General features: G+C 35.3%; 1 protein-coding gene across 2 annotated transcripts in view; it reads left to right on the top strand.

The window, feature by feature from the left end:
* Window positions 1-15,030, top strand: part of RNF128 (ring finger protein 128) — a 121,000-nt gene that overhangs the window by 86,644 nt on the left and 19,326 nt on the right. For both annotated transcript variants that reach the window (XM_047844890.1, XM_047844889.1), the window contains exon 2: window positions 2,654-2,901. In XM_047844890.1, coding sequence (XP_047700846.1) covers window positions 2,654-2,901 — 248 coding nt within the window. The remainder of the gene's footprint in view (window positions 1-2,653; window positions 2,902-15,030) is intronic.

Raw genomic sequence — 15,030 nt, forward strand, 5'->3', positions numbered from 1 at the left:
CAGGCAAGGAAATCATGAGGACTTATATTGAATAGGCAGCAGGAGTGGAAAGAAGGATCTGATAATGGGAGACACCAGGAAAGTAGCATCTGCGTGACTGACTAGGTTAGCAGTGAATATTCAGACAGGATTCTGGGTATTCACACCAGATGACCAGAGGGTTGTGATACCATTAACTGTGATTGGGAAGGGAAGGAGGGGGCAGTTTTTGAATAGTTGCAAAGGTGTAGGGAGGAAGAGATGTATAATAATGTTTAGAAATGGGCCTTTTATATGATTACAAAGCTAATACAGTGGTTGGACTATATATATATATTATACATATATATATATATACATATATATATATACATAATATATATATATGTATATATATATATACATACATACATATAATGTATGAATATGAATTTGGGGCATTTGAAGCACAGCATTGTTCGCCGTGTGTAGACAAAGTACATTTCCTTACTGTCCTTGCTTTTTAATCTCCATCTGACTACAATGGTCCATACTTTCCTGATCATCCACCCCTGCCACCCACCTCATGTCTTCTGAAAGAATGAAAACTTATTTCTATCAGTCAAAAAAATTTAGAGGGACACATCTTAGATTTAAAAAGAAATCTTTGAAATGATATTCTAAAACCTGAATTTTTATAATTATCTTTACTTTCAAAGATTATAGAGGTTACAATATCAGAAATGAATGCTAGATTATATAATTGCAATTTTATAACCAGAAATGTTCCTGACAGATGGCTTATAGAGAAAAGACAAATAATGACAAAAGAGAATTGAAATAATATCTGGGCTTTTAGTGCCAAAGCTAGAAATTTAAAGCTTCCAAATAAATAGAAAAGTGAGCCACTCTCTTGCAAAATAGCCAATACTCTAGATCCATAAGGGATATTTGGGTCATTTACTGAAAGAGGAAAAAGATACAACAAAAGCCATTTCAGACTCCTCCACTGCTTTAGAGATTTTCTTCATGTAAATGAGAAGAGAAAGTCATTGTCTACCAAACTGAGTGATGGCAAATTAGTAAAGTTGTAAAAGGTTTTAACTAGATGGCTATCATATGCAAAAAACAAAAAGTGTCTTTGAAACTTTAAGGATCTGTAATCCTACCCTGTAAATATATTTTTTGAATTAGTAACTTCAAGTAAGGACGTCATCTTGAACTTTTGAAGACTTTGGCTACTGGGGGACCTTAAATTTAAGGGATTACTTGGGTAGTAATTTTGCTATGTACATTGCCATTTAAGGTTTGTACTCTTAATTTGATCATTGAAAGTGAGTACTATTTGAATAATGTACTTTTGTGTTTAAATTCTAGTTTAAAGGGCCTTTGGGATTTATGTGTATGTGTGTGTGGTGGGGGGTTGTGTATAGTTATGTTTATTCCAGATTGAAGTTTGATCATTAACCAAGATTAGTACCTTAACCTAGTATCAGTGGGAGGTTTCTCTGGTCGGTAATCTCTTAACGTTCAAAGAACTCTATTCTTTTGCTTAAGATTATTGGTCTCAGGTCATATAAACTAGAAGGAATATAAACCTTGATAAGCATTGGAATGACATGAGTAATCTGACGTTCTCACAACATTGGGAAAGATAATGTTTGTCCTTTATTTTTTTCACAAGATTTATATAGTTGGGGTAGAGAGGGAAGTGTTTAAGCCTCTCGATTAAGATTTAGACTATTAGACTAAGTAATAAGCTTAGTCTAATTTCAGGCTTGACTTTAGTTGGTGTTGAGTAGAACCATACAGTACTATTAATTTTTCATGTTCTATTCATTGCTAACCTGATTAGGTCCATGCAAAACCTTAGAGTACCCTGGACAAATTTTATATTGCTTTTGAGGATATAGAAAAATGTGCACATGGAGATATATAAATATATACATTGTACATTTGGGCTTGTGGACATCATTTATCTCAGATTACTACTCCTGATATGTAAATTCTTATACATTTTAAGTTTGTTTATTTTTGAGAGAGAGAGAGAGAGCAAGCAGGGGAGGGGCAGAAAAAGAGGGAGAGAGAGAATCCCAAGTAGGCCCTGCACTGTCAGCCCACTGTCATGGGCTCGAACCCACAAACCATGAGATCATGACCTAAGCTGAAACCAAGAGTCGGACGCTTAACTGACTAAGCCACCAGGCACCCCAATAAATTCTTGTACATTTTAGTAGTGACCTTGTGAGATAGTCTATCACTTTATAAATTGGGAAAATACATAGTTAAGTATTTCTGTCTTTCCCAAATCTCAGATTCCCTAGGATGTAAAGCCCTGTTCTCTACCATCCAGGGGACTATTTGTCTTTAAGAAAGCTTTCATGTAAGAGGTAAATTGGACCCCAAATTCAATACTGTTGAGTTATAGGTGGTTAATCTGAGGAGAGTGGAGGTATTTGTTAAATATCATAGCTCCTTACTAAACTTATGAGTCACTTAAGATCAATAACCAAGTCTCAGTATGTTTATATCCCCTATAACATATATGCATAGTAGGTGCCCAATAAATGTTAATTGAATGAATGAGTATCCTTTCATTGTCTCATTGGGAATACTTTAAAATCACTTTAGCAATTGGATTTTTATACTAAGAATGCCTTACCAAAACTAAAACTGAATTTCTTTTCTTTTACAGGTGCAGGAGACATTGTTGCAATCATGATTGGCAATCTGAAAGGAACAAAAATTCTACAGTCCATTCAAAGAGGCATACAAGTAACAATGGTCATCGAAGTAGGGAAGAAACATGGCCCTTGGGTGAATCACTATTCAATTTTCTTCGTCTCTGTGTCCTTTTTTATTATTACGGCAGCAACTGTGGGCTATTTTATCTTTTATTCTGCTCGAAGATTACGGAATGCAAGAGCTCAAAGCAGGAAACAGGTCCGTAATGGTCCTTTCTTCTAATCTAAAAATACTCTTTCAGTTGTAGTTTTGGAGTCATGCATTTTAATATACTTCACTTGCTAGACAATGATCCATGCATATGTTTTATGAAAACTGCTAGTTTTTAAAAGCATATCAGCTTCCATCCTCTCACAACTTTTATTTTTTGTAATTTGTCTTTGGCCTTAATCCTGCTTAATTAAATCTTCTGACACTTCATTAGGGAGCACAGCCAGCAATTAATTATATATGGGTATAAATATATATGTTCTTTTAAATTTCTTTCTAAATTACCAAAGTGTTTTATGCTCAATATAGAAAATTGAGAAATCAGAAAGTACAAGGGAAAAAAACTCACTCAAACACCATATAACAAAAAAACTGTAATCACCACCCAAAGTTAACTACTGTTATTTTACATGTATGTGTGTGCCTGTGGATGCATGTATTTGCATGTGGGGTTAGGACTGGGAAGGGAGACTAGGCTGAATATCATGAGAAGGCAGATTTAAATATCTAATTGTGCATGATATAGTGCTAGGCTCCAAACAGAGTCACATATTCATAATTTCTATCATATTTTAACTGACATATAAATAGGTACAAAGTATAGAAGTAATAGAGCAAAAATACAAAAGCATCATTGAACAGGGTGGTTGTATGCCATTAACCCCACAACTTTTAAACTGTTCCTCATCCACCTGATATCTTCCCTTCTCTTCTTACCCAGCTTCACTTCCATGGTCATTGCCATGTATACATCTTCAGTTCCTTTGGCCCCTCTATTTGTTACACTTGCTGTCAAAATCCAACCCTGGTTAAATCCTAATTCCTCCCTACTCTGTGTCTACTTTGAAGTAACAGGAAAACACTGACATCAGTACGGACTGGTCTCTCTTTAAATCTATGACCACAAACTGAGAGCCTTTAATGTGGCCTGACAACCATACTATCTTTTCTTGGGCATTTCCCCCCTGCTTTCACAGGTAACTAATCATTCATGTTCCTTTCTCCTTAAACTGACAACACCTCCTCCAACTTTACTCTCAACTTGGCATTTGGATCTTACTCCACTGAGGAAATTGATCAAAAGAGTACCTCTCCATGCTACCACCACATCTACGCATCTGTCTGTGACTGTCTATATCCTATGTCCTCTGCCTTGTCTTCTGTTACTGTGGACACACAAACATGCTATTACTGCTTCCCTTTTCAAAAGAGCTTTTCCTGACCCCAGGCCAGAAATCTTGGAGTTATTCTTTATTCTTCTTTTACCTCTCACTTCCCATATAACCTCTATCAGCAAATATCATTGGTTCCACCTTTGTTGTATATCCAGAATCCAGTTACTTCTCACTACTTCATTGCTTCCACCCTGGTGCAAGCCACCATCATTTAACTCCTCCCCCTCTCAAGTATGTATTCTCAACACAGCTGCAGAGTGGTATGCTATTTCTCCAGAATGCTCAGTAGGGATTTAATGTTTTCAGCTGATCATTATAGTAAGGGCAAGAATATATTTCTATATGCACTGAGAAGTTCCTCCAAAGACCATGAAATTCTGGCCACTTCATGTACTCTTTCTCCAAGAAACAAAAATGAACCCAATTTATTTGGGAGTGGGGGAGCAATGAAGATTTCTATATGGCAAGAAAGTTCATTGAATTTAGGAACAGATGAGAAATTGAAATCTTATTATAAAACCTTCATAAAAATTAGACACCGGTATATGGTAATGAGTGATGATTATCTCAATGTTTAAAGTTAATTGACTTCTGTTCTTCATAGAACATTGGTGGCAGGTTCAGCCTGTTACTAGCTGTGGTCAAAAGGATGTTTAAAATTCCTAGGCCAAGCCATTCAATAGTTTCACACTGTGTTAATATTTGACATTTCTATATTGTGCTGTTTTATCTCTGAAGTGGGAGAGAAATTGGTATCTAGTATGAGTACTAAAGGTTATGGATACAATGACAAGAGTGTTTGGTTTGTGTATGTTCATGGTGGGGCATGAATTCCTATATTCTGAGTGCTATAATAAATCTATTAATATGGCATTAAATCTAGTCAGAAAGTAATACAGTTTATAAAGAATGGCCTGGTGTTGCATAAGTTCCATTGAATATATAACTCTGGTTTCATCATTCATTTAAGTAATTTTCATAGTTTATAGTATATTTTATGAAAATTAACTTCTATAAAAATGGTCAAGAATAACATTAAAACTTGTCACCTTTTAGAGAAGGCTTTGGAAAGGGCTTCTTTCACAACTTAGTAGGCTATATCTATGTATCCTTTGGTGACTAAAGGATTAAATATATGACTGGTAATCCCTTTTGCTTATAAATATTTGAGTGTTACGATATCATTTACATGTTATTTAGTTTTCCTGACTTCCTGTTTTTTTTAAAGGTAGAGCTTGATGCATATGATGGTTATAACTATCACTAAATACTTTACTGCATTAACCCCATTTTACAGGTATAAATGGTAATGAAACTGAGTTATGGAAACTTACCTTCATTAGAATATTAGGAATTCATTAGAGTATTCAGGAATGTCTTTTCTCTGAACTATTATAATGCATAATATATAATGTCAGTCAAACTGATAAATGTGTAACCATAAATTTTGATGGCCAAGATGCCCAAATATATTGGGCAGTATATAGTGGCCACATGCTTGATATGTCATAGTATGATGTGTGAGAATACATATCATCCCTGTTTCCGTGCAGTGAAAGCTTTTAAACAAAAGTATCAATGGATTGTGAACAAAATTAACATATTAGGCATTACATGGTAGATTTGTGTCCACACTGGGAACAACCCTAACCCAAGACAAGGAAGATTATGGAAAACCTTATGGTGTATTCAGACTAAATTGAATTTGGGAGTGACCACAATAAACTTGACTCAAGCATGAGATACCCAGAATTTTGTGGTTTGGTGCACATACCCTAACCATACTTTAAGCAGTTAATACTCAGTACCAACAAGGTGTGTGTTGGAGTGAACATTGGCTGGTGAAATGAAAGAGAGCTGTAGGTGAAATAGAAGCTGGCCTAGGTATAATGGAAGAAGCTGAATTAACTTTTGATGAAGACTGACTTTCATAAGAAAATAATTTATTCTTTGAAATAGACACATTGGAAGCGATCATCTTCTAGGAGGAGGGAAAAATGGGAATCCACTTGGAAGGATGATAAAGCCTTGATAATATGGCCACACAAACCCAATACATAATGCTAGAGAATGCTAGCACTTAACACTGGGAAAGAGCATATATCTGACACAACAGGGCCTGCTAACGATCTTAATACAAATGGAGGCCCCCAAGTAACCATGGGGCAATATAATGGCCTTCCATTTTTAGCTATGGAAGCTCAGGGAGAGCATCTTTGAGACACATACAGATCCCAAACTTATGGAAATTTTTTGAGTGAAATTGAAATTACATTGCTGATCTCTAACCTATCTTGACTAAAGGGATGGGCCAAAATAAGATGAGCTAGTAGGAATAATATCAAATGATACCCATCAAATGATCTCTCATCAGGAGAGGGAGATGGCCTTGCTGCACAGCAGTCAATGGGAACCTATAACGATATAATACTGTGAAGTGAGACAAATGATTGACTTTGTCCTCAGCTAACATGGAACCTAGAAATGACAGAATCATCCTCACTGGTGACAACACTTGTCCATAATAATATCTAATATGTGGGCAAAGAACAGTTCTTCTAGGAAGGTTTAGTAAACACTTCAGTGATACTTCCTGATTTATTTTGTGACCAAACCTAACTGCATCATAACCATATTGTGATATGGTGTAATACCAGTATTGTTAGTGAAATTCAACTACCTGATATAAATAAATCATGTGATAGTCATATGTATTGGGAAACTGAATTAAAACCTCCAAAAGATATGATACCAATGGAGAGTGATTAGCCTGAGGAAGAATTAGATTTAATTCCATTATTACATTAAATGACACTATAAGTTTATCACAAAGTTCAAGTAGTCATAGAATAAGGAAGTAAACAGATAATTAAACTGGCACATCAACATAAAGATGCTTGAAATTGTCTTATACATTAAAAGAATCCTATTTACACCCTTCACTGGCTTCTGCAAGTATTAGGTATGCTTCTGTTATCCTTACTGCACCTTATGTATAAATGCTGTACTAATTGCAGAAGTCCAAATAACTATGACTATTTTGTTGTTAAAAAGACCTTGATCAAGAGATAGGGGATGGATTATGAAGTAAGAAATAGCATAGTACATCTGGTTGCTTACTCCTTGCCAGTCTCCAAGGGAACCATGATTGGCCTTTGGCCAACCCTGGGAATGTGGCCCTCAAAGTGTTCTTTATGTTTGTTATTGATGATTTTGTTACACACACCTGGAGCAACGGACCATGTTGTGCCAGCTTGTCATGGTTGCCAGGCACGGCAGTAAAGATGGATGATATGCACCTATTTTCATTGTTGGGGTCCTGAGTGTCAGGCAGCATGGCCAGTTACTAGCAGGATTACCTAGTGACCAGCCTCAATCTGAGTCTCAAGCCCTGAGACTCCAGTTGGTTCCCTGGGCAAAGATATGTCACACATGTCTTTGTAGTTTGCTACCAAAGAGATAGCACTCCTTTGTGGACTCACATGTGGTCTCACTAAGCTACATTAATATCTTAAAATTTGTCCTTCAACTTAAAGCATGACTAAAAATATCTGAAGTATTTCTGGTTACATTAGGTTTTCTCTACTAGTGCATGAAATAAACTGGAAGACTTATCAGGTGTCGCATACTGTACCACTGTCAATACATACATTTGCAGTGGGTGTGTTTGTATGTATCTGTTCCTACCTGAAGACTTATTAGAGCCTTTTACAAAACCATTGTTTGGCTTTATGTTAGAAGAGCAGATTAAACAAATTATTCTCTTAGTAGGACTTAGTTTTATAGACTTTCTCTAGCTCTCATTGAACAAAAGGAAGCTCTTATAATGGGTCTCAGGATTATTTTATATTCACTTTCTCTAATTTTATTTTTATATCACTAATTCTAAAGGTTTTGATTGCCTTTTTTTTAACGCAATAATCTGAGTCATAACCTATCTACTGGGTCAAATTCCCCATTTCCTCACCACTCTTCCTTACAGTGCATTTCCTCACACTGTTCACAGTGATCACCTCCAGGCAAGTAGTCTGTACTCCTATTTATCCCCATCTCTATAGTTCCATAGACTTATAAGAAACTGCTTTATAGCCTGTACCTCCTCTTTCCTTTAGGAATACTTCATTAAAACAATATGCATAGATTTTCATTGAAAAAATAGAGTCTTTCAGTTCTCATATATCTGAATAGCCACATGACTCAGACATTGATTTTGTTCAAAGGAATAGATCTGAGGAAAAGAATCCTGTTACCATAATTCTTGATTTTAAGTATTCTGTTCTATCTGAGTCAAACTTTTTATGAAAAATTTTATTTAAAAGAAGTGATGACTTAAAGCAGGAAAATCTAGTTTGCTTACATCCACTCTCCTTTCTTGCTTTTGCACACCCTGCCCCCCATCAAGTAATTAGGTTTGACTCCATGCCTAGTGTTATTCATGTGGGTTTCAGTTATGCTAAAAGCTTGAATGCCTTGGGACCAAAAGCCAGGCTGACAAATCAATCACCAGCCTGCAACATTTATTTTACTTAATGGGATGTAAATACACAAATAAACTAGGTAGGATATCTTTGAGTTTACACTTTAAAAATTGAATGTTGGAATATCTGATGATAATTGGCTTGGCTTTTCATTTCCAGCCCAAATACAGTCTCACTCAGAACTAAGAAAACTATATAGATGAGATTCTTCAGTGACTAGAACGATCACAGTTTTTGAATAGAGTAATTACATTAAGTTTCTGTTAAGAAAAATGGCTGACAACCAAGCCTTTTTGGATTAGTCTTCAAGTCTCCTGTCAAATATTCTTAGACCAGGTATCTCTTAGGATTGGAGAGGAGGCAGGGAGAGTCTGTTGGTATAAAATATTTGCTTAAAAGAGTTCCCCAAATCACAGTAAGTAGTGAATTTAGGAGGGATTTGAAGATTGGATAATAGCTGACTTTGAGGGTTTTTTTCTTTCATTTATCTTCTTCACAAAGAATGTGAAGCCTTTTTAAAGGCTTCTTTGCTATTACACAATGGAGTCAGTGTACTATAGTGGAGAGATCATGGGCTTTAAAGCCAGATAGAACCTGGGCTTGAATTAAATCACAGCTCTGCAACTAACCAGCTGCCTGGACTTTAATCAAGCTTCTGAACCTTTTCTTGTCTATAAAACTTGGATATTAAAATACCTATTCCATAAGGCTGTTAATGATTAAACAAGATGACACATGTAAAAAGCTTAGGGTTGCATCTGACACACGGTAGAGGCCAATACCTGTTCCTGAAACCTTTCTTTTCCCAAATTTAGCAGAGTAGAGGCTTTTAATGAGTACAAGTGTGACTTGGATGAGAAAATTGCGACAATCTGTTTTGATTTTCTAAATTCAGAAGCTATTCTTTGAGCAATTACTAGGTTTTATGGAAAATTTTTAAAATGTTTAAGCCCCACTCCTCCAGCTACTCACAACCTAGTAGGAAAGACACATGAATAGTACAATTACAGAATATGATAAGAGGTAGAAACAATGAGCTATTGGAATTTATAAGGTAGGAGGGAATTCTGAAATGGTGGCAAGACATTTAAAAAGTGTCCAGAGAAATTTGTATAAAAAACTAGATACATGCTTAAAGTTCTTTTTAAGGAATAGAATACAAATTACAGTTAGTATTGGGCACATTGTCTTTAAATGTGGAAACATATTTGGGCACCCAAGAAGTTGGACTTAAGTAATATATCCAAACATATGTATTTAACATAAACTGCTTGATCTTAATGTTGTTCTCAGATATCAGTTTTTAGAAGAATGAATGTATCTTGGAAACTCTTGCTGTTAGTGTGACTGAACTATTTTGAGGACTGGCAGTTTTGTGAGTGACCCTCATTCAGGCTCTAAAACATAGTTTGTGCTTCTTACCAAAATGATGATTCTCACATCCATGTTTAAAGAAAATGGCTTTGCTTTTCCTTATAAAAGCTCAGTAGGAGCTATTGGAATTACCCACATTTCCTTTTAAAGGACTTGTTTTTATTCCAGAGCTGCTTTAATAAACATGGGTTTATACTATTATGCAAGTCTTTTACAGATCCTTCAAAATCAAGTCCCTTGCCTAGGATCCTCTGGCATCTTGGGTTTTGCCCTGTATTTTTATAGTCCCTCAACTTTTTTTTAGCATTTCTCTATAATGTGAGTTCTATTTTCATAAGCATAGACTTGGACATTACATTTAGAGCTTGCCTTTGAGGCCATCCCTCAAATTTACATTAGTCTTTGATATGGCTAAAGAAAGTTATATATTTAACATTCATTCCTAATAAATTAATAAGCACTCACACTGGAGACTCAAGCATTTATATTGTGTTGAATATTTTGGAATGAGAAAACAGACTACGTAGACTCAAGTAAATACTCTGGAGATGTATCACCTCCTAGTGAGTGCAATTCCTTGATTGTGTCACAGAGCTTGTTTAAATCAGAAGTGCTCTAAAGACAAAATGCAAAATGATTGTCAAAGACTTATCATCAACTACATTTTTTTTCTTTGCCTGTTTTTCTTGTTAGCTCTTTTTTTTTAACCATTTGCAGTGTTCACATCTAGGTTTCTAAATAGCTTATGATCTATGTAAAAAGAAAGTACTGATGTTTGGAAGTCTAGGCCAGTGCCAGGACCCTTGGGCATACTGATTGTTCACTATAAGGACTGGCCACAGTTTCATAGATCTTAGAATCCAGGTGTTGGAAAAGCTTCAGAAAGTAGCTGAGTTGTAGACGTATTGTAATGGAATCTTGAAGTATGAAGAGCAAAGTCCCAGTAACAGCTCTATCATTTAGAGGTTGCATTCCCTTTTGGATGAGTTATTTAACTTTTTCAAGCCTCCATTTACTCATCTCTAAAATGGGGATGTTAATCTCCTTCAAGGAGTTGTTGGGATTAAATGAGGTAACAGACATCAAAAATAATTTTAAATTATAAAATAACTACATAAATATAAGGAAATAGTAGTACTAGCTTCCTAGTGCAAGCTACGGTAAAAAAAAAAAAAAAAGACAACTACCTTGATATTAGGGAAGGGAACACTTAACTCTAGGCTTCAATGGGACCTACACTAACCAACTCTGAGATTTTGAGCAAGGCAGTAGACATCAGTTTTCTTATCCATCAGATATCAGGGTAGGTGATTTCTAAGAGTTCTTCCAGCTCTAAAGATCCTAAGTGTACCTCATTTACTTTCACTGTCCCCCTATTATTTACTTATGATGCAGGTAACAGGACAGAAAATATATGTGCATAAAATAAAGTACCATCACTGAATTGCCCTTTTGAGTTAACTCACAATTAAGTCCCAAAGTGGGAGTGAAATGGTCTTGATTACCATCTTTCCTTCAAAGGACTAGCTAGGCCTTCCTGTTAACTGTTTCTGTTAAGCTAGATCTGCTACTCAGGTAACAAGCTCAGAAGTTTCAGCTGTTCCTGAGACAGCAAAGAAATAGTTTGTCTAGGAATCTCCTTGGCATTAAGCCAAATACCTTTCACAAAATACTTTATATAGAGGCAGGCTTAGGCATTAAGGAATGTCCTCATATATACCTTTACTCATGGATTATTCCTTTCCAAAATATATTTGCTACAGATATGTATAAATATGTTACAAGAACCTGTTAGACTTATTGACGAATAGTAGTTTATATTTTCATTTAATCAACATTGTATTTAGTGTCTGCTATATGCCAGACATTATACTGAATTCTTAACTTACATTATCTCTGATTTCCACATATTCTTCATGTTAGCTGGGGGTTTCCCTGCTGGGGATAGAGGTACATATTCACAATGACCCCTGGTTCTGAGTACCTACTGTTTGCTGAATTTCTACTAAGTTCATTTTATAGTAGAAAATAGGAAGATTGCTTATCATCTTGCCATGCTGCACATGTTGTGTCTCTGTTCCAAACAGCATTCACCCAAGTGTGAAACCTAGCCTTTTATTCAATTTACTCATGTATTATATTCACTTAAGGCAATCATGTATGTAGTAGATTTTACTGAAAGGGAAGAAAGGATTTATTTGCAGGATTACAAGTAATTTTAAATTAACACCAAATATCTCCTACTACCTGGGATTTTTTTCCTTTTAGCTGTTCACCCCACAAAGAGGGACAGCCTTTCATTGATTCTTTCTTACCTTTCCCTTACATTTTAGATTTCCCCCTATACCCTAACTTCTTGTGTTTTTATTGAGGTCAAATTGGTATATAACTTTAACTTTTAGGTGTACAACATAATTGGACATCTGTATGTACTACAAAATGATCACCACCAAAGCCTAGTTACCATCCATCACCATTCAGTTGACCCCCTTTGCCCATCTTGCCCAACCCCTTTCCCTCTGGTAACCATCAATCTCTTCTCTGTATCTGAGTTTGTTTTTATATTATTTTGGTTTTTTTCTTAGATTCCACATATGAGTGAAATCATAGGGTATTTGTCTTTCTCTGCCTGACTTATTTCACTTAGCATAATATTCTCTCTTTCTAAAAATAATTTTAGATGTTTATTTTTGAGAGAGACAAAGACAGAGAGACAGAGCATGAGCAGGGGAGGGACAGAGAGAGAGGGAGACACAGAATCTAAAGCAGGTTCTAGGCTCTGAACTGTCAGCACAGAGCCCGATGCAGGTCTCAAACTCTTGAACTGTGAGATCATGACCTGAGCCAAAGTCAGACGCTCAACTGACTGAGCCACCCAGGTGCCCCTAGCATAATATTCTCAGGATCCATCCATGTTATTGTAAGTGGCAAAATTTCATTCTTTATGGCTGAATAGTCTTCCTGTGTGTGTGTGTGTGTGTGTGTGTGTGTGTGTACGTACCAACCACATACTCTATTCATTCATCTACTGATGGACATTTAGGTTGTTTCCATATCTTGGCTATTGTAAATAATGTGGTATTGAAGATAGGGATGTATGTATCTCTTTGAATTAGTGATTTGATTTCGTGTTCTTTGGATAAATGCCCAGAATTGGAGCAGCTAGATCTTACGGTAGATCTATTCTTAACTTTTTGAGGAACTTCTATACTGTTTTCCTAGTGGCTACATCAGCTTATATTCCCACATCCTCTCTAACATTTATTTCTTGTCTTTTCGATAATAGCCATTGTAACAGGTGTGAGGTGATATTTCATTGTGGTTTTGGTTTGCATTTTTCTAATAATTAGTGATATTGAACATCTTTTCATGTGCCTGTTAGCCATCTGTATGTCTTCTTTGGAAAAAATGTCTATTCAGAACCTCTGTTCCCTTTTTAAATTAGGTTGTTCAGTTTTTTATTGTTCAATTGTAGAGCTTTTTTCTCTATTTTGGCTATTAACCCCTTATTAAATATGTGATTTGCAAATATCTTCTCCCATTGAGTAAGTTGCCATTTTGCTTTGATGATGCTTTCCTTTGCTGTGCAGAACTTTTTAGTTTGATGTGTCTCATTTGTTTATTTTTGCTTTTGTTTTCCTTAACTTTGGAGTCAGATCTACAAACATATCACTAAGACTGATGTCAAAGAGCTTACTGCCTATGCTATCTTCTAGGAATTTTGTGGTTTCAGGTTTTACATTCAAGTCTTTAGTCTATTTTAATTTCTGTGTATGGTGTAAGATAGTGGTTTAGTTTCTATTCTTTTCCATATGGCTGTCAAATTTTTCCAGCACCATTTATTGAAGAGAAGGTCCTTTCTCCATTATATATTTTTGGCTCCTTTGTCATAAATTGTCTGCATATGTATGGATTTATTTCTGAACTCTCAGTTTTGTTCTATTGATCTTTGTTTTTATGCCAATACCATACTGTTGTGATTACTATATAGCTTTGTAGTATAGTTTGAACTCTGAGGGCGTGATACCTCTAGGTTTGTTCTTCTTTCTCAAGATTGCCCTGGATATTTGGGATCTTTTGTGGTTGCATACAGATTTTAGAATTATTTGTTCCAGTTCTGTGAAAAATGGATTGGAATTTTGATAGGGATTGCATTGAATCTATAGGTTGCTTTGAGTAGTATGGTCATTTTAGCAATATTAATTCTTCCAATCCAAGAGCATGAGATATCTTTCCTTTATTTTTGTCTTATTCAGCTTCTTTCATCTTATAGTTTTCAGTGTACAGGTTTTTTTTACCTCCTTAGTTAAATTTATTCCTAGGTATTTTATTGTTATTGATGCAATTGCAAATGGGATTGCTTTCTTAATTTGTCTTTATGATAGTTCATTATTAGTGTGTAGAAATGTAACAGATTTCTGTATGTTGATTCTATATTCTACAACTTTACTGAATTCATTTTTTCTAATAGTTTTTTGGGAGCAACTTCAGGGTTGCATATATACAGTATCATGTCATCTGCAGTTTTCCTACTTCCTTTCCTATTTGGATTCATTTTATTCCTTTTTCTTACCTTTTTGCTGTGGCTAGGACATCAAATACTATATTGAATAAAAGTGGCGAGAGTGGGCATCCTTGTCTTGTTCCTGATCTTAGAGGAAAAGCTTTCAGTTTTTTCACCATTGAGTATGATGTTAGCTGCGAGTTTCTCATAGATAGCCTTTATTATGTTGAGATATATTCCTTCTATACCCACTTAGTTGAGAGTTTTTATCAGAAATGGATGTTGAATTTTGTCAATGCTTTTTCTGTATCTACTGAGATGGTCATGATTTTTATCCTTCATTCTATGAATGTGGTGTATCATGTTGATTGACTTACAGATGTTGATTCATTCTTGTATCCCTGAAGTAAGTCATATTTGATCGTGCTAAATGATCTTTTTAATGTATTGTTAAATGCACTTTGCTAATGTTTAGTTGAGGATATTTGCATCTGTGTTCATCAAAGATATCGGCCTGTAATTTTTTTTTTAAATTTTTTTTTCAACATTTATTTATTTTTTGGGACAGAGAGAGACAGAGCATGAA

This window comes from Prionailurus viverrinus, chromosome X (assembly GCF_022837055.1).
Source record: "Prionailurus viverrinus isolate Anna chromosome X, UM_Priviv_1.0, whole genome shotgun sequence".
NCBI classification, from domain to species: Eukaryota; Metazoa; Chordata; class Mammalia; order Carnivora; family Felidae; genus Prionailurus; species Prionailurus viverrinus.